This window comes from Rhamphochromis longiceps, linkage group LG20 (genome assembly GCF_057381845.1).
Source record: "Rhamphochromis longiceps isolate RC_006_pf linkage group LG20, R_longiceps_female_GT1.1, whole genome shotgun sequence".
Classification (NCBI taxonomy): Eukaryota; Metazoa; Chordata; class Actinopteri; order Cichliformes; family Cichlidae; genus Rhamphochromis; species Rhamphochromis longiceps.
This window is the reverse complement of record NC_140576.1, coordinates 10,231,155-10,252,375: the sequence shown is the minus strand read 5'-3', so window position 1 is coordinate 10,252,375 and position 21,221 is coordinate 10,231,155. Positions and strand designations below refer to the sequence as shown.

At 39.0% G+C, this 21,221-nt stretch overlaps 1 protein-coding gene across 6 annotated transcripts in view; it reads right to left on the bottom strand.

The window, feature by feature from the left end:
* cfap74 (cilia and flagella associated protein 74) overlaps positions 1-21,221 on the bottom strand; it is a 54,878-nt gene that overhangs the window by 21,139 nt on the left and 12,518 nt on the right. For all 6 annotated transcript variants that reach the window (XM_085394415.1, XM_085394410.1, XM_085394414.1 and 3 more), the window contains exons 15-22: positions 15,781-15,847; positions 15,127-15,216; positions 14,586-14,771; positions 14,176-14,296; positions 12,688-12,791; positions 11,312-11,434; positions 11,060-11,181; positions 3,773-3,901 (exon numbers count right to left, since the gene is read on the bottom strand). In XM_085394415.1, coding sequence (XP_085250541.1) covers positions 3,773-3,901; positions 11,060-11,181; positions 11,312-11,434; positions 12,688-12,791; positions 14,176-14,296; positions 14,586-14,771; positions 15,127-15,216; positions 15,781-15,847 — 942 coding nt within the window. The remainder of the gene's footprint in view (positions 1-3,772; positions 3,902-11,059; positions 11,182-11,311; positions 11,435-12,687; positions 12,792-14,175; positions 14,297-14,585; positions 14,772-15,126; positions 15,217-15,780; positions 15,848-21,221) is intronic.

The following is a 21,221-nucleotide window of genomic DNA, read 5'->3' as shown; positions in this document are numbered from 1 at the left end:
AAGTGGAAGTGAGACATATCTCTGTTTCCACCTGTGTCTATCACGTGTGTCCAAGGTGTCCAACTGACTACTCGTGTTCAGTCTGTCTACGTCACTTCCAGTGAAAGGGCCTCCACGCACAGCCCTTTGTCCATCTGTCACTGGTCAAGCTCCAGATTTGTTTAGTAAGGGCTAAGCACTAATAGACATATATTCCAACTGCTGAGATTGTCAGGACTTTTTGTGACACATGCCAAAACAAAAAAACAAGATATTTTCCTGATATGTCCTTGTTGGCAACACATCATAGCACAGTACAGTTCACACTACAAAAAGAGATGTGTCCAAATATGTCTCACAACACCTCATTAAGTTTTTTGATTGATCTGATCATAAGTAGGGTTCCTACATATTAGATTTAAGACTTTTTAAGGCACTTTTTTTGCCACTTCGAATGAAACTTAGTGTCACGGACCCGGCTCTGGAGGACTCGGGGGTCCGTGAGCAGTTTGTTGTTATTATTATTATTATTTGGGGATGTGTGTTTTTCTGCACTATGCTGTGTTATTCTGTGTTCCACTCATTATATGTATAGGCAGGGTGTGGGTGTGTACATGTATTACTGGGGGTGTGGCCACATGCAGGCCTGATGGGTGTGGCCCTGCAGGAGGACTGGCCACACCTGAAGTTCCTGCCACACACCTGTTGTTGATCAGGGCTCGTCAGGGGGGAGCTACTTAGGAGAGTGTTGGAGCTCCCACTGGTGTGGGGTTGTCTTCTCAAGTTAGTGTGTGTGTGTGTGTGTGTGTGTGTGTGTGTGTGTGTGTGTGTGTGTGTGTGTGTGTGTGTGTGTGTGTGTGTGTGTGTGTGTGTGTGTGTGTGTGTGTGTGTGTGTGTGTGTGTGTCAGTCAGCGTATGACGGTGCAGTTCGTGTATGCCTGCCAGGGTTGGTATTAACGGCTGTTTCTGTGGTTTTTCCGCAGGTGGAAGAGTAGATCAGAACGGCGGCACGCACGGGGTGTGCGAGAACACAACAGCAGGGAGCACGAGCACAGACGGGAGTCAAGGGAGCAACTGGGATTTATTGTGTTTACAGCTCTCAATGTAAATAAATGCACTGTTTGCACACAGAGCTCTGCGCCTGGGTCCTCTTTCCCCATATCCCCACGGTCTGCCAGCCAGACCGTGACACTTAGGGTTAGAGCCACAAATTGTTTTTGTACTTCACTCAACTTGCAATCTACTTGCACATTATACCAAACATGTCCTTGTTAGATCTGTAAAAAAACAACTAATTGAGGCCACTTGGTTGAAACTGCCGCTTCCAATTGCACCACACTCTTGCTACAAAAAACAATACAACATGCCTTGTATACAGCTGGCAGTCAGGTTTTGGCTATGCAGCAAAATCTTAAAAAATGCACATACCATCTGCTACCTATCAATGATATAATACAAGTGTACATTCAGTAAAAGGTGTATTCATTTTGTCTTGATCTGTGATCATATACCTTTTTCCTTGACAAAAATAATAAATAAACACATTTAGAACTGATTCTAAACAGGATATTACCTTGTTAATATACAGTCTGTGTATCAGACTGTGACATAATTACCTGAGAGAAAATAAGGATAATAAACACAGGATGTTAGACTGAAAAATGAAGCAACACAGCAAAACAATTTAATGCCAGACTTACACTTAGTGATATTCTGTTCTCAGAATTTACCGTGCTGAGCTTAATGTTCTAATAATGGATCTACAATCTACAAATAAACAAGATTTACCACTATGAGAACAGTGAAAACAGTGTGGGCCACTCAGAGCACACGGATCTATGTCTGGTGTCTTAGGTTATATAAGCAGATTCAGGACCATCATATAAGCAGTGGTGAATCGTGAATGCATTGAGGGATGAGAGGAGCTTGATACTAACAAAAAGAGGCAGAATAAATGCAGAGTTAGAGCTGGAGAAGTGAAAGAGCACAGAAACACAGAGGACTGCAGAGAGAGAGAAAAACCCAAAGAGAAAGAAGTATAATTAAGCACAGAGGTGATAGGCCAGGAAAAAGAGAAGTATGTGTGAGCGAGTGGGAGAAGACGCCACAGAAGCAGGAGAGAGAGACAGAGAGAGAGATGGAGTGATGAAGTGTGATACAGAGCGAGTAGGGAGGGGGTGAAGCTGTAGTTGTGTTAGTGCTCATGAAGGATGCACCATCTCAGCAGCAGCACAAGTAAAGCTGGACTCTAATCCTCGCATTAAAAACCTCTGCTGATTCGCTAAGCCAGATTACTGACATTTTCCCACTTTCCTCTACTGCCACCCTACTGTACGATGACCACTGCATGCCCTTAACTTTTGTCATTTGCAACGAAAATGACCTCCTGTTATTTATTTATTTATTTATGCATACACAAATGTCTTTTCAGTTATCAATACGCAAGGCTGTTGAACTGTGAAACGAGAAAAAAAAGGAGTGTGGGCAGAAGAATACTGACACCCACACAGAGTTTTTACCGCACGCCTCTCATATTTGCCCTGGGGGTCCCCTTGTCCGCTCTCCTGGCATTCAAACCACAGTTCAGCTCCTGGCTCTCCATCTAAATATAGAGCCTGTATTGTTCTTGAAAGAATTACCACATCCTTCAAAGTCATTAGAAACCATTATCACAAGCCTTCATGCCCCTGCGATTAGAGGGCAGGTGTGTTGTACAAACTCTTTTATACCTGCTGGCTGCTGACAGGCTTCAGATTGTTGCCTTTTGTAACTCTGTAAGACTCCTCCGTTTACTTGCTTTGGAAAAGGGAATTGTGTCAAAAAAGCGTTGTAGTAAACTAGTAACAATATCACAACAGATTTCTGTAGCCAGCCACAACACAGGGAAACACGATTTATAGACAAAAAGTAAGCTAGCATAAATTGTTGTGTAAAATCGACGCAGTGAGTGCTCATCACAGCTTCTTTAACTATTTTGTTCATTGTTTTCCGCCACAAAAGCTATTAAACCAGGCGGCTTAAACTGGCAAATGAGGGTTGAGATGGTGGGCTGTGTTATACTTAATAATTGTAGTGCACATTAATCCACTATAGCACTGACTGTGAGGCACAGATGGAAGCTAAGTTGCCCAGGGTACATGGATAGTAGTTGATAAAACAGAGTGAGAGAAAACCGGTAGTTTATTTCCCACTTTGCAGCCTGGAGAGCAAGAGAGCACTGTTAACATTGTTCACTTCAACAACCTGTGATCTAGCTTTCTATAATCCCTAGTCAGTGGGCATAAGTGGAAGGATATCAGCTAAACAGGTAAAGCAGTATTAAGTAATAAGATTTATCTGGTTCACAGAAATTGATATGCATGTTGACTTTTGTTGAACTGTTTTCGTATGTGCAAAATGGCTAACACCAACAGTAGGCTAATATGATAAGTTAGCTAAGTTAACAGTTGTAGTTTTTGTTCTTAGAAGCTTTTAAAATGAACATGAACTGTCCTGTCATAACAGTGTATCGATTTCTTCTTTACTATAATCACCTGCTTTTTTTAAAACATTAAGTGTGCAGCGTACATAATCTACAGCAGCTTTTCCACAGAAAAACTGTTTACCCTTTTTAAGAAGCAGATTACACAAAACTGTAAGCCAGGATCAAAATATATTACAACTTCTCTTTGGGGTGAAACAGTTTGCACTTTCATAGAAGGCTGAGAGAATCTTAACAAGGTTATTCTAAAATAAGATTATCACTGCTCCAGTGGTTCCATTATCATTGCATCCTCTGTGTGTCCTTCCTTACCTCGGGATGAATTTCAGTTGGGCACTAAAGCTTGATTGAGCCTGGATGAAGCCGGTCTTTGGTAGGATCTCCATGTGCTTCCTCATGTCCTTACATACCTCAAAGGTCAGTTTCAAAGCTGTGCTGGCTCTGCCATGCAAAAAATATACATATAAATACATAATCCATGATATATAAAACACAGGCAACAATATACAAGAATACTTTTATTTTACTGACATAAAGGTAAAGATGGCAGTTCCACATTATCTGAAGCGGATCTCAGATGTTAAATACTCAGAATGGACAATTAACTGTTTGAGCGTCCACATAAGAAGCAGGGGCTGTTGTGGAGGACCACATTAAAAAGCTTATAATGAGGTAAAATTAATAATGAGCAGAAGTGAGTTGAGCTTATTGGTTCAGTCCTCCCCAACACTCCCTGTTTCTCATTAACTTTCTCAAGTTAATTGTTAAATGAAGGGTAGCTTACTTATTGTATGGCAAAGAAATGTACATATATTTTACATTTCGCCCTAAAACTTCTTCTGTTTGAGGTTAATTGAGTTTTTAGTTAAAAGCTAGATTCTTTTTGTTTTCACACTGTCACCAAGTGGTTGCTCAAAGGGGAATTGTTGGGTTTCTCTCTAAAAAATGGAGTGAATTGCACTGAGATATCCTGTATGATTTGGTGTCAGATGAATTAAAACTGAAGTTAAAGACTAGGCTGGGCTGATCATAATAAGGAATCCAGATTGTATTGTATCGTCTGTTAATGTAAAGTTTGTCAGGTAATTTTATAACTTCTAGTTTTTGGATTCCTCAGACAAACATGCCTCCAAATGAGTCCCTTTTTTTTGCTCTTTCAAGTGTAATAACCAAAAGTATGATGAAACCCTGTTTAAACCTGCTATCCTTCGAGGACTCAGCAGGTACTGAAAGAATTTGGTCTCAGTGACACCCACAGAAAATGTCTTTTATGGAGAAATCTACCCCAAATCAGTATAATTTAAGTGACCTAATTTCCACAAGCTTCAACAGATGGTTGTGCCCGTGGCTGCAAGCCTCAGTTATAGCTGAGGCTTGTGATATAAATGGCTCGTCATCTTGGGAATTTCTCCAACACATCCAATACAGCCCACACCTTCAAAAAACAATGACAGTACAGACAAGCTGAAAACACAGTTTGCTGGAGGTGACACGTGTATACATAATATTTTGTTGTGCTTGCTTTCATCTTCAAAAGACACAAAGGTGAGCCTTTAGCGAGCTGTGGCCAAATAGACTGAGGGACCCGTCATTATTTGATTCTCCTCTCAAAAGAACTGGCCCACTTTGAACAGGGAGGTCAGCCAGATGGTTGTTTCCCCGAGGCAAGGACTCACAGGGACACTTGGGGGATATTAAGTTGCTATCTTTATGCCAGCTAAATGACAGCCTTCAAATTGCTGGCAGAGGCATAATCATGGCTACATAACAATTTAGGGTAATTAGGGATTTTAATTAACATGGGCATTTAACTCAACCTGTCTTGATTTTACTGGCAGGCAGTGACCAGTTTATTTTTGAAGCAATGCTTAGTGGAAATCCACAGAAGTATTAATACTGTGTAATGCAGTGATATTTTAGGCAAAAAAGAAGTAAAGGTTTGCATGTTATTGCATAACAGCAACTTTAAGATGCACATGATCAATTTTAAATATGTACAACAGTTTGAAGAAGTGAAGGAAGGTCCATAACAAAACGGCATTCCCATTTTGCGTGAAAGAACTTGACGCACAGACCTAACCTCCACACTATCAAACAACATCACCAGAGTGAAGACAAAGTGAAAATAGTGTTGAATATATGACTATAGATATGATATTTCCTCTGGGTTTGGTTTAGTTTATGCAGGTGGTCTCATGCATGTGCTGTGGGTTTAACAATAATGCATTCTTTATAACAAGTTAAATAAAAATCACTGGAACTACTTGCAGTTGGATGCCTGCCTGGGCTAGTTTTAGGCAGTTACTATATAAATTAATCTAGCTAGTAACTTTTTTCACGTTCTTTCACTATATTTAACATCAGTTTCTACTCTTCAGTGCCAAAAACTTTAAGCAAATGCTAGGTTAGGCGAATGGACAAAAGAGCTCATGTCTCTTATCAAGAATAATGCAGCAAAGAGAGGCAACATAAAAACACAACCTTTTACTGCCTTAGTGATTCACAGAAGCTCCAGCAGGCTATGAAACGTCTGTAAAAAACTCCCACTGTGACCCTTTGGGGGCTCCGTAAAAATAGTCCTAAAAAGTTAAACTTTCTTTTATTAGAGCCACATAATAATGCTACTCATTACAATCATCAAGGTTTAGTGGGAATGATATCAGGTCATGTTGCAGAGAGGTTACTCATGCTGAGTCTACATAGAGTGCTGAATAACCAAGTGCCTGGACTCCGAGTGCCCACGGCTGCAGCAGTGGCTCTGCCTTTTCTTAAAAGAGACAGGTGGCTGTGCTTGCATACTCCACATGTACTCCAAAGCCCCATGGGAGACCAAGCCTTCATGGCAAGCGCTCTAGGCAACTGTCCCCATAATGCAGCACTGTCTCCTTTTATCCCACATATTATATATAAATAAAACTAACCTGCCAGAAGAACTGTTTTCTTTATAAGTATTTACTGTATGTTGCTATTTTCACATAAAAAGTAAAGAAAAAAGGTTAACTTGATCTCATTCCTCGGGCCAAACTAAACAGGTCTCAGACTGAGACTAAGATAAGATAAGGTACAGTTGGCGCATTAGAAATATAGAAAAGGGAGAAAAATCAAGGACAGAAGGCTTTGTGAAATAAAGAAGCAGGGTGGTTGTGTTTTTGTGGCTGGGTTTGGGCAGGAGCGCTCAACTCCCCATCTGGTGCCAGCAAAGGAGTATTTGAAAGTCGGGGCTGAGTGTTTGAAATATTAAAAAAGAAAACACCCTGCCAACTGTGTTCAGAGTATTCCAATCACCGGCTCACAAGCCAAAGTCAAACACTGCACATTTTAAAGCTTCCTAAAAAAATACTTTCAATTAGTAGGAGTGATATTCCAATCACTGGCTCACAGACAAGATGGACATATTCAATTATGCTTTGTGCTTTTCTCTTAAAAAATCTGTCACAAACTTGGGAGGACTTGTGGGATATCTACTAACTACTTAAAGAAAAAAAAAGTGACAAATTCCATGATGAAAGCAGCAGCTCTCCTATTGTTTTCCCCCCAAAAGCCTGCCAAGCTATTTTGTGTTCAAATTATTGTCTTGGAGGCAGAGTGACATATTGCACGGTTTGCTGGTGCAAGCATTAGCATTTTTTTTTTTAACTTTAAAAGCTGCACTTCACACTGACACTGTCATCGTCATGTTGTCACACGTGCTGGTGTGCCAGCGGACCAGATGGCATTTGTCACAAATCCCCTACCCCCACACATGCACTACCTTCCCCACATGATGTGACACAATGACTGGCTAGGTGATGGACCTCACTGCTGCAAATGCTACTGCCCCTGGTGTATTCCTAACCTCATGTGCTCATCATAATGCATCACATCCATAATCAAAGAGGATTTACTTCTGTTCTGTGCTACAGTATCGGTCAAAGAGGACTGTGGCGATGCCATGCTTTGTTTAGGAACATTTATCCGTTAATTCATCTCTATTATATTTCATCCACGCGTTGAATTGTTAAATGTCTCAAAGCGCTACTTGGCTGTAAGCGTAGTTAGGCGGAGAGTTTGATGTTGGACTGAAAAGTAAGCGGGCCCTGTCAATTTTAAGGGATTTCCTTGAGCCGTTTTGCTGTGAAAATGTCTGTTTTGGCAGAGACTGAGTATATGAGGGAGTTTTAGTAGTGCATTCAGCAGATAAGCCAGCATGCTACATCAGCAGTCCACGCCACTTTCCAAACTCTATTTCAAGGATGTTTCTGAGCATAGCAACAAATAAAATGGGAATATGACATGCACCACTCATTTCTAGGTTGAGGGTTTCGTATATCTTGTTAAAAATATAAACTTTAAGATGCATTTCATTCCTTCAGTTAAAATAATATTCTAACAATATAGGCAACAGTTAAGAGACTTATATGGGCTGGGTGGATGAAAGGGCTATTTAGTAAAAATCATTACCCTGCTGGCCTCACTCTTGTATGTATTTTGTAAAACACTGAGGGGACAACCACTTTTTAGGATTTGGTGTTCATGAATTTACTGAAGTTATGTTGTTTTTGTAAACCCGGGCAGTGTACTTCTTTTTGCATGACTTGTTTCCTAGAAACACATGTCTACTGGCTGTGCATTAGGCAATTTTCACAGTAATACGCTGCAGTACAGAGAAAAGCATTGGTTCACATCACACTGACTTTGCACAGCTCTTACAAAGACAGCTATGTGCTTATATAGTGCATCCACTGACTTTCAAAAAGATAAATTCCACGTGCTTTTTTTTTTTATCAGTCTGGGCATATATTTGAAAAACGTCTAAAGAAAGAAACACAGATCTTTCCCTCTATGTATTAAATGCCACCATAATGTTAAACAAGCCTTAAGCAGTATTCTTGCATCACATACTGGAACAGAGCATAATCTGTTTCTCTGCCATATGCTGTCATGGCTATCTATATAGTCTTTCTACCAAATTAGACATTTTATTGTGATGAAGACGCTTTAACAGGCCACCTGTTGCATAATGTTGCATTGGTTAAATGTCTACAAAAGTGGCTATTATAATAACACTCTTAACTGACATGCATATAAACATGGTACTAAATTGTTTCATATTGCACTTTACCCAGAGACAGGTACCTTATATTGTCATATTACTATTGTATGTCTAAATCTGTCATATTATTGTTATACACTGTTCACACAGTGTTTAGGCTTTAGTCTCATGTAATTAAAATGACTTAAACTAGTATTACACACACACACACACACACACACACACACACACACACACACACACACCAGCCTTTTATGACTGAAGGGTAAAAGCCATTGTTTATCCCACGCTGAGGTCAGCTTCACAACTCTTACACTTAACTTTTCTTGAGACTCTAGTTGTCATTGGTCATGCAGAATAGCATGCCTTGTTAGCAATACAACACATAACGCTGATGATTATTACAAAGATATGGATACAAGTAGAGCTGGGCGATAGAACGATAACGATATGTATCGCGATATAACTTTTTCTCGATAGAAAAATTAAACTATCGCGATAGACATCGCCGCTCTTGTCCTCTTAAAAAAAAAAGAGCAGCCAATCCAAATTACGTACCGCAGAGCCGAACCAATCACAGCCGCAGCGTCACGTCACGTGACTTGTTACGTACAGCACAAGTGCCAAGCTGCACATGTGTATTTGTTTGGGAAGCAGCCAGCCACCATACCGCCCGGGTAATGGAGGAAATGAGTGTGCCGACTAGAAAAATCAACCGAGCGTGACCGAAGGTTACCGAAGAGAAAACAGATGATGGTTCCAATGCCGGAGAGATTGTCGAACGGAAGAGCCATAGAAGTTCCGTAGTGTGAAGGTATTTCGGCTATTTCAAGTCTGACAAAAAACAGAGTAGCGTGCACTGTAAATTGTGCCGAAAGCAAGTCTGGAAATACAATAAACTGGTGCATGCGCTACGTCCACACGTACCCGGGTATTTTGAAAACGCAGATTTTTCTATGCGTTTGCACCTTTCGTCCACACGTAAACGGCGTTTTTGGTCACTGAAAACGAAGATTTTTGAAAACTCAGTTTTTGCATTTACGTGTGGACCAGAAAAACGGAGAAAACGCAGCGTCAAAGGTGTGCGCATTTTTTGACGTCACACTGTGCGCCACGTTATTGTTTCGGTGAAATGAATTTCTACAATACTGTTACTGTTAATTCTACTCTCTGCAGTGTTTAAATGCTTACATATACACACAGTTACTGTCCCTCCACACATACGACTCAGTTCTGCTTCTATGCCCCAGCTTTGTTTACTTTTTCCCACCGAGGCTTCTAGACTTCTGATTGGCCAACATTTCTGCACGGTTAGGAATCTAGCTCCACCTGCTGCTTTGGCATGTTCATAGCAGCGTTTTCCTTCATTTCCCCCTTTATGTGTGGACGGGATTATTTTTTAAAACGAAAACGGAAAATCTCCGTTTTCAAAAATACCCGTGTACGTGTGGACGTAGCCTCAGTCTCTGACTGGAAGCGCTAATTCGTCATTCGGCTTTTGTCAGACTAAAATAATTGTTAAAACTGTTTGAAAAGCTCAGCTATACAACAAGGAGAGATTGAGAATTTCCTTTTAGTTCTCAGTTTATTTGATATTGACAAAAGTTAGTCAATTTTGTCTGTTCTTCTGTAAAACAAACTAAGATTTATTTTTAGAATTAATATTTTGTTTCTAAGTGGAATTGACAATTTAGTAGTCTGTTTCATTTGTTCTATTTTGAAACTTAAACGCTTTAGCGGCTGCCTTTTGTGTAGTTTGCAATATTTGCCTTTATTTATCTGAAAAAGTCTCATGTTCCTTAAGTACATCTACCCTGTTGAACTTATTATGGGAAATAAATATTTAAATAAAAACAAGCTGCTGATTATTTCACATTTTACTTGTGAGCAACGGCACATTTAAATCTTACAAATATAGTTATTTGGCTTATATCGTGATAGATATCGTTATCGCCTGAAATGAAAAAAACATATCGTGATATGAAAAAATCTCATATCGCCCAGCTCTAGATACAAGGGTGCTTTAGTTTTCTATAAACATTAAATGTCTCAGATACAAAACTATTTGAGATGTCCTGTACTTAACTGAACATTATTATCCTTTAAAAAAATGTATTCAGTTATGAAACTACTCTATAACATTTCCTTGTTAATTCTTACAAACTCTAAAGAGAGTGGGGAAAGTTGTAGCTAAGTTATTTTTTTTGCAAACAAAAAACAAAAAATGTGTTGTTTTTTTTGTGCTTTTTTTTTAAATACACGTAGAACTAAGATATAATGTAAATCTAATGAATTCTGAATTGGTCACTGTTTTAACTTCAGATGCAAATCACCTTGGAAACTAGTGATAACGAATGGTTTTATACATTTTGTTCCAATACTTAGCATTAAAGACCACTACATTGTGTAAGCATTCAACAAATTGTAATAAACTGTCACTTGTGCATAAGAGGTTGATGTGTAGACCTTCTGAATCAAAGTAATGAGCTCCTTCTAAATGTGAAACAGCTGGACATCAGCTTGACCAGATGAGAAGGTTTACAACCATCTCAGGCTCTGGGACTTACCTGCTTTGGACAATGATGGTGTCTTGATAAAGGCGGTCAAACATGCAGATCTTTAGGTCAATGTTGGGCTGAAGTACCCATACAGGCATGCTGACTGCCACACCTCTCACATGGATGGGTATCTGTTTGAATGAGTCCTCAGTCACATGCACTAAACATATCATTTGATTCATTTACTCTATGGCTTTGTAAACTATAAATGTGTCTGCTTCCTAAGTAATTCACAAGACTAAAAAACAAGCTGTTTCTTACTGGTTTGCTGGTTTTATCAGAGAATTTAAAGGAGAAGTCCAGTCTGGTCTCTCCTGGAATGGTTGGAGTGAAAATAATTTCCAGTTTGACACTTTCAAATGACCCGATCTCTCCCCCGCGTACCTGAACATGGACAGACATACTGTTGATACTGCACTTCTCTTACATTAAATGTGTAGTTACACATCTTTATACTGACAAAAGTTTAGTTTTACCTGATGACACAAAGGTATTCCTATACATGAAGGAGAAAGTGAAAGCTGTGGTGCAGTTATGTAACATTAAAAGGTATGCAGGCATACACTCGTGTACATACAGTGAAGGCAAACTGTCAAGGTGGTGAGAGCGTAATAAACGAAAATGAGTAATAAACCAATGATGCAGCAAGTGCCTCAGTACTGTGGCATCATGATAGTTTGATGGATAATCTGCCATTTAAGACACCAGCCTTCAACCACACAATGTGGAAATATCAGTCAAAATGACAACGATCGAGCCGAGGGCATGCAGGCACACGCAACACACACAGTCGCAATAATAGCAGAGGGAGAGGTGATGCACCATTAGCCCCCCACCAGAGAGACGTAATGAACCCTGAAAAGTCTAGAATTTCACATGGGCCACAAGGCACACACAGCATCATTGCTAAAAACAAAACAGAGAAGCAGAGTCTTTCAACGACACACAATAGTGACAAAATGTCGACTTTCCACTCAAAATTTTTCAGAATCTGGGCAGATTTCTGGCACCTCAGCTATAAAAATGCAGTCCCTTTATGATTTGACAAGAAGAAGATTCATGCTCCAAAGAAGATGGACCATTTTTGACTGACTCACAGCCCTCACCCTTGACTCAATACTTTAATTTAATTCAGCCTGTCGCTATTAGAACAGACATGCTGACTTTCTTCCTACAAGACTATCCTCAAGTCTTGTTCTATCTTCCTAAGAGCAGTCAAATATACAATATGTTGTTTACTGAATCTCAAAAAACAACATATTGAAAAACTACCAGTATATCATAGTCATGAGGGTTTTTTCTATGAAACCACAGAAACACCAAAGCTAGATTACATAACAGTACTACTACTAGCAACAATTGTATACCAGACTATAAATATTAATGTATAGCTGTAACTAGCCCAGGCAAAATGTGTTTCAGCACAAAAGACCGGGCTTCTTGCGACCTCGTAATGAGCTTTTGGGGTATGACTTTGCAAAACTCTGTATAGTTACCTTACTTAACAGAAGTCTATGCATTTTCCAGTCTATGCTATTTCTGGATATTTAATAGATAAAAGAATACTTTAGAACAGCGGTCCCCAATCCCAGTCCATGAGGGCCGGTGTCCTTTTTGAAGTAGGACTGAAAACTTACATCTCTTAGTTTTATGTCACTGGAGTCTGAGGGGGTCTGGTCTGTCTGAGTGTCCAAATCAGATGAAAGACAAGCTCCAGGAACAGTTTTCACACCCTCTGACACTGCCATACACACAGATAAAAGTCACAAATGCAAGTCATCTCAAAGTTTTATTGTTGAGCAGTTACTCTAAGTGGGCACCTTGTACGGACTAACACTAAAACAATAATGGTGAACCTGTAATTGGTTGATGGAAGAGCAGAGTAATAAGTCATAAGTAAGAAGAAGTAATACTTGGCCTCATTGTAGCAGTATTTTTAGTGTACGCTGGAGGAAAATTAGAAATATCATTTAAATCCAGACAAATAGGCCCTCTGACAAATAACACTGTTTTTCCTCTTGGACACGTGTGGAACATTTTTATGCCAATCTGCAATCTGACCTTTATTTACTAATCTGTGACACAGAAAACATATTGGACAAAATGTACTACAGTCAGCTTCAGAAAGGAACATCAACAGCCTCAAAATTGGTCCAACATCCAAGAGCCTTTCTCGACAATAGAGATAAAATAAAGAAACAGAGTCGGAGCCACTTCAACACAGAATTTCCAAAGCCAGCAGAGCAGAGGCAAAAGACTGAGCAGCTTATCAAAGCATCAGCAGCAGGAAGTGCTGAGTGCAGTGATGTAGACTTCAGATCCGCGAGAACACGAAAGAGAAGATGCCTTGTTGCCACCAGCTGTAAGAGCAAGGTGAACCCTCCGCTTTGTGTGTGTGTGTTCTTTTATTTTCGTTCTTACAAGGACTCAATGTCCTAACAGGAATAGAGAGACAGAGGAAAAAAGAAATCATCTACCACGAGGAGATGTTGTCAGTCCTCATTTTCCTTCCAGAGACTGTTTCAGGGTAACACTGTCTCTCTGTCTCCCACATATTATAATCACTCACCAAGGTGGTGCTGTGTTTGCACAGCATGCTAATGACAGAATACAATATACTGATTTAACCTTGTTCACCATCTTAGTTTAGCGCGTTAGCATGCTAATACCTGGCGAAAACAGTACTAAATACAAATTAGCCTAACTCTGTGGCTAATAATCAGAGTCAGAATACTTTGCATGTAAGGACATAATAATAATAATAATAAGATCATAAACAAATGCATTAGACAAAAAAAATGAGCTGATTATAACACTAGGGGAAGTTTTATCACCAAAAAGCAGGACTAGAGCACAAATTAACCAAATTAACTAAAATCATTACAGTCTCTCCAGTCAACATTGGGGCACTTTTTACTCAAAGAATCAAAAACTGCTATTCTGGTATTTTAGCATGTCCTGTGCTTATCATGAGTAAAACACACTGACAATCATTTGGGAAAAGAAAGACAGAGTGCCCAGTTTTGAATTCATGCTATTATGTATTGTAGTTTAGATTTCAGTTTTTCTAGTTCAGGACACAAACTGTGATGGATAATCATGTCATGTGTGTGTCCATATTTTACCTGATTGTTCTTGCTGTTCTCCTGCAGAGAGCTCCCGACTCTGTAGCTTTGATTGGACATCTTCAGCATCAATGGATTCAGGGCTGTTCTGGTTGTTAGTTGCTGTGTTTTGACTGGATGCCTTATTCAGATAAACAAACAGGCAAATATATTCATTTATTTTTACCCATAATATCTGGTATGGGCATCCTGAGACAGAAGCTTTGGAATTCTCTCATGTGAAAATAATGAATGCCAATTTTTTTCAGTGGTTTCAAAATCTTTTGCTTGTTCAATCTACAGACAAAATAGCAGTATAATGTATATGGAAAAAAAGCAGGAACAATTGACTTTTTTATTAGCTATATTGGAGTTTCTCCTTTAATGTATCCAAGAAACATTAACTCTTACAGTCCACATAAACAGCTGACCTCATATGTGTTGGTAGAGACCTGTGGTGGCATCTGGACGTAGCTCGTTTCTGGACTGAGACATGTGGAGCTGTCCAGGCTGAAATGCGTGGCCAGTGCACCCTTGTTGGTCAGTGTGATGGTCCGTGAAATAGTCTGGCCCACAACGTGCGAACCAAAGTCAATAAACTGGCTGTCAACCTTCAGCTAGAGAAAGAGTATAGTCACATCCTGTAATTAGCAATGTCAGTGAACAGCTGCCAGGCAAAGTACATAGTTTTACATACATTAATTCACAGAAAGCTGATTAAATAAGACAGTGAGCAAAAATAAAAAGGCAGTCAGTGTTTTTTTCTGTGGTGTGACCATGCAGTGTGATTGGTTTAGCCACAAATTCATTTCCCTAAATAATTATTAGAGCTAAATTTATAAGGGTAAAAAGCTACAGCAAGACTGGACAAGAAATTCACATCACAAAATACACACAAGACGCAAGCTTATGAAATCAGAATTAGCAGTTATCTGTAATTACCAAAAACTTTGGCTATAGCTCACTACTCACAATACATTTCTTTACAGTGCATCTGATGGGCACAAAGAAGGGACCCAGAGCTGATGCAAACTGGAGCTCTCCTTCCAAGTCCTCGTTGATCTGCAGAGATTAGATAATGATTTTGTGGTAAGCAAAAACAAAGGCTTCATGTTTGATCAAGCGGCAGAAAATTTGATGCTAAAACAAAGAGTGGGGCAGTGGAGGAGTTGTATGAGTTGTTTGCTGCAAAGGATGTGGAACCAAATCTTAAATAAGATGACTCATCTTGAAGGAAGAACACAACATTTTAAGAAAGACACTTACAGAGAACACTTTTGCAGGAAAAATGATAGGATAATTAACAACCTCACGCCATTACGTGTATGGCAAATCGGGAAGAAGCTACTTTGGCCAGCAAAAAATATCCACCTGCTGTAAAAGACTCATTATTTAGCATGTTGTGTTTAAGTTATTCCATGTGATAAAACAGGGAAGATACCACACAATTAATCTTCAGAGAAATACTTAATTTCATCCCTATTATTGAGTATTTGTACAGTAAGTATGATTTCAAAAGTTAAAAACAAACAACAGGTGATAACCACTGAAATAGTTTTTGATGAAAATAAAGATTAAAGAAAAAAATAAGTATAGATGTTTACAGGCAGTGGTGATGCTACAAACCATTGGCTGGAAAATAGCCTGCATGTCAAATGACATCCCGGTGGATAACAAAGTAGGAGGCTGGAAGCTGAAACACAAATGCCAGAAAGTTGAAGATTATTTTCATTTCTTGATCACAGCTTAAAAAGTGAGTCACATTACAACATGATATTGGATATTACTGTTTAATGCAAAGCTCTGGTAGAGGTATAAAGAAGTGTATGATTAGCAACAAAATTTAAAGTATAACAGCATTTGCCTTGAAGGTAAAAACCCTACAATGATACAGAGGATACCCCAACAATCAAATGACTCCCTTTGAGCAAGGACTTGGCAACAGTGAGAGAGAAAAACTCCCTTTTAACAGGAAGAAACCTCCAGCAGAACAAGGCTCAGGTAGGGGCAGCCATCTGTTGTGACTGGCTGAGTATGACAGCAATAATATAGTACAGCAAATTTGCTGTTTTCAACAAACAATTAGCAGCTCTAAATAAAATACTAAACTATAATGAATAAGCTAATGTCAAAAGTAAACCTGATGCTCACTTGACAAGCCAAAGAAAACAAAGTGAAACAAAAATCTACTATTCTATATGAAAGCCATGTAAAGTGGAATCCATAGTTAGACAAAATATAGCAGTTAATCCTTATTATATTGCAGGGGAAATCATACAAGTAAGTAAAAATTCTATTTCCAAATAAGAAAACAAACATGAGGACTGTGAGCTATTTCAAACCAACATGTGTATCTCACAGCACATGTTCGCACAAACCCTAATGCTGCCCCGAGGAGCTTGATAACTTGCTGCCCTTTGAGAGACACGAGAAGAGGCCCGATCAATATAAATATAGCAGGCAGGCGGCCAGGGAAGCAAGGCGAATTCTCAAAATTCAATAAATAAACAAGAAGTTGGAACCGCGCAACTATGAGCATAATTAGGAGTCAGCTACAGTTACAGAATATATACCAGATCCTAAACGAACTGTTGTTGGGCTTGAAAAATACTATGATCCTGTTGCTGTGATAGTAAACTTTAATCTACATTTAAAGACGTAGCTGGATTTTTGTTTGTAGATGAGAGCACCTTGGTGCCAAGTTAACGTCTTTGTCTGAAAAGAGAAGAGCTGAGTCTCTGAAGAGATTCATACAAGTTTTTCTCGCTCTGCCTCACATCCATTTTTTTAAGCTCTGTTAAAAAGCAGAATGAACATTACAGCTTTCTTTCTGTTGACACGAGGAATACAGACCCAAAACAATAAGAAAAGAATATGGAAATAAGCTTATGTTGAGCTTCTAGTTTTTATAGCAAGTTTCATGTGCCGTTACTGTTTTGTTTTTGTAGAATATGTTCATGTTGTTTTGGTTGTTGCATTGCTTCGTGAATAAGAAACATAAGCATTCAAGCCCTTCAGCTTCTATTTGATGAACTAAAAAGAGAACATCTGTGTTTTTGTTTGTAGGATTGACTGTCTCACACGCACACACGTCAAAAATACTACACACAAAAAAACACAGTTAAACGGCAAACAACCTATAACCACAGTATAATAATGTGCACTATCATCAACTCCAGTGAGCAAAGGGACATTCAGTTTAGCTTAAGGCAGTTGTTTGAAGTTGTTGGTCCAGTTGCCAGGTAAAAAACTTGGAGCAGCCTGGCTGAAGCTGCCATCCAGCTCACCACTGTGATCTGGAAATCTATGAAAGAACTCCACCTGAGTAAATCTGGTAGTAAATGTCACATTGCACATTCATCTTTTTTTCCCTGGTCAGATTTCCTACTTTATTGGTGCTATTCTTCCTAGCTTCAAGACAGCTGGTATGAAGGGATATGAAGGAAAATAGAACAGTTCACTTGGGATTAAATTCTGAATGAGGCAGTCTTTGAAAAAGCCTGCTACAGCCCTATATAAATCGCTTCAAATGAGGCCATACTGTACAGTTTTTATCCTTTAATATCTACTGAAGAGGACTGAGGTGGTGAAGCTTTGTTATACAGTAGTACTGACTATACTCTCGGTTAAATTATACATTCTTGTCCTCATTGGCTTCTACTATAGTAAATCAATAAGGAGTCTCTGTCCATAATTCAGTTCAGCATAGCTAAAACACCCTCATAGTCACACTCAACCACTTCTGAAAGCAATTTACTGAGAAGCATGAAAACTCTGTCTCATGTGTGTCAATAGTACTTGAATAATCTTTCTCTCGTGCTAATTGTTCTGAAGTGAGATCTGGTTCTCTTTATATCAGGTGGCTACAAAGTACAATAATGCACAAATCTTTTCACAGTTTTAGACAACATATAAAAGCTGCAACTTTTTAAGGCTGACTAAATCTTTAGATTAGATTAGATTAGATTAGATAGAACTTTATTAATCCCTCGGGTGGGTTCCTCTGGGAAATTCGAGGCAGGTTATACTTTTTTAATCTATCAAAAACCAAAGTGAAGCTGCTTGAAAAGACACTCAGGCAGATGGCTGAAATAAATATGGGCCTGTCACAGAACTTAAGTCTAACTGCAGCGCTGACTGGTGCTCATATTTGGATGTTTTTAAATGGACAGACACAGACAGACTACCAAGAGGGCGATTAATAAAACAACAGACTCAGTTAAGTGCAGTGTGGTTTTCTCATGTCAGTCACTGAAATGAACTTTGACAGTTTTCAGGCAGTTGAGAAGACGAAACTAACTTTGTCAACTTGATGGTTTCAATTGGATACAAGCATAATACATAAGGCTGTCTAAGGATCTTCAATTATACAGTGTGAAAAAATCTTTTACAGAAATCAAACGGGTGATAGAGCCCTTTAGAAGAGCAGGTGAAACTCGAAGTTTGAGTTTAAATATAAGAAAGACTCCACGTTAATGTTCGACTGACACTGACGGCATTCTATAAACGTTGTTCTGGCATACAAACGTTTAAGCGTCCTTGGAAGATAAAACCTACTGACTTTTGTGACTTTTCACACCCATTGTCACCATACATTTGGCATTCATGGGTGACAGTGGGTGTAGGACTAGTTTTTGCTTCCGAGTCTGGATAAACTGTCCCCAGAACCATTGGATGATTTTCCATTAAGTCCACAGACATTTTTTGTCACAGCAGGATGTCTCTAATGAGTTGGCTCTCCGATTCAGTAACTTTTCCAGTGCCATCCCCAGGCCACAATTAAATACTATGACCAAAAAAACCCTTAACTTCTGCAAATTAGACATTTCTACTACTTGCTTGCTTACCATCAGCAGGTTAGTTTAGACCTTATTAGTATTTGCTCAAAGATAAGTACTGCTGACTATGCACAGGTCTTAGAACCGCAGCTGCTCCTATACATGCATATACTGTGTGTGTAAAAGACAGAAAACTAGGCTAAAGTAAAAATATGCTTTCGGTAGCCTGCGTTGACAGCAGGACTGATTAATTACTTGTTAACAGGATTCTATGTTAGTCTTGCTGTGTTGTGTCTCAGGCTGCAGCCTGTTAGCGAGTGTTACCCATATGGAAAAGATATATATAAATCTTATAAAGTTTGCATCTGTCTTGTGTGAAACTTGTATGAAAAGCATACAAGAGTGAAAACAGATATAAGATCCCTTGAAAAATTATATAAATGAAATTCTTATGTTTTGGATACTTACTAAAACAATATATGAAAGTAATGAGAAAGTGGCCACTTTCATGAGAAAATCATATAAGCCTTACATGATTCACTATATGAAGTAGGCCACATCTTATGCAAGTCTTTTATAAGTTTCTTTTCCATATGGGTAATGTCAGTCATATGCGTTATGTTGAGAGCTACTGTTAAATGCAAATATAGTAACAAAAAACAAATGAAATCAAACCGAAGCCACAAAGGACCATATTTTATAGAAACAAAATGCAAGAGAATAACACTGAATACACCAAAGAGAACATATCACATCTATTAAGTAAAGTTCATTTATTAAGGTCTTTTCTCAGACAGCCAGGATTTTTTTTTCTTGGATCATCTTTTTTTTGTTTCTTAGAAAATGTGAATAAAATTTAAGCCTGGATGGACCAGGACTGCGCTGAATTTGATCTTACTGCGGTAGGATCCTATTTTTCCTGTGTAATAACTTTCCCTCTCACTCTGAATGATAGCTCTGATTGTATGCTGCTGTATGATAATAGGCACAAGAGAAAAATTAAGGCTAATGTTTCAATGCATGGGAAAGCCCAATTTGGCTCATCTGGACTTTCTCATATTTTGGGTTTTTTTTTTTGGTTTTTCCACAGAAGATAGAAGACAAAGATGCACATGTGCCTCCTAAACAGCATGAAAGCAAACTTTGCTTCAGAAAAAAGGAGAGAACAAGACAACAAGCAAACAAGACAAAAGCATAATATACAGTTAAACAATAGTACAGTTAAATCCATTACAATGCAGTGTAAATGAGACTTCAGGTTTTTAAAAACAGTTTGAGTCTAAATTGGGAAAAAAAAAAAGGTCAAATGACATATAAAGCAGTACTTTTTGATCTGGTTATTAATTAGCAGTGCAAGTGATAATGTTGTCTCTGTATTTATGGCAGTTCTTGATTTAAATAGACCAAATTTCAGTTTAGGTTTGATATGGTTTTCAGTGTTTTCATCAGATTGGGTTTATCAGGATTGAGGAAATCTCGACATTAAATGTAATTGCAGTTGGGCTTAAAGGGTCCTCTTTTACTTTGTCACCACTGTGAATAGTTTTGTCAGTAACAAACTTCCAAACGACTGAACCAAATGAAACAAACCGTACGTGTGATCACACCCTCAGTATCTGCCGAGTACCACCATTTCTACGACAGTCCACGGCTTTCTCTCACAACTGATCTCAGGAACATACACGCCACAGAGGGGTGTCTTCCTCTAAGCCAGTCATTTGCAGTAACATGCTAGGATGTGGCACTAACTGCAAAAACACAACTTCTATGCACTGGCTTTTCACCAAATGTGGCAAGCCCAGGCTGTTGTGGTTTTTGCACCAGTAGTGAAAAGATACAGCAGAGCCCATTGTGGCACAAATGCACCTACGCTGGGCAGGGGGTGTCGGGGGAAACGAAGCCAATTTTAGAAATTCAGGGGGCGTACAGGGAACCATGGGCTGGTGTGAAAAAGTCTAGTGTGTTCCTGGTTCCTGGTTCTCTCTCTAGCTGTGCTAATGTTTTTAGCTGGGTGAGCCATGATGATTTTTCAGTTGTCACGACTGATCTCAATACTGTGTGGTTTCATGTGTGAATAATTACACACAACAGGCACTGAAAAATACAGGGAAGGTGTATAACAGGTGCATTCATTCGTCAGGATGTATGAGCGTGACTCAGTTTGTAAAACCGAGGATTTCTGACACCACTTAGCATTTTTTTTCTAGGCTGTTTTGCTTATGATCCTGGTGCAGTTTGTGATTCTGATAAATACAGTGACAGGGTGCTTACAATTTACAGTAGTACCAT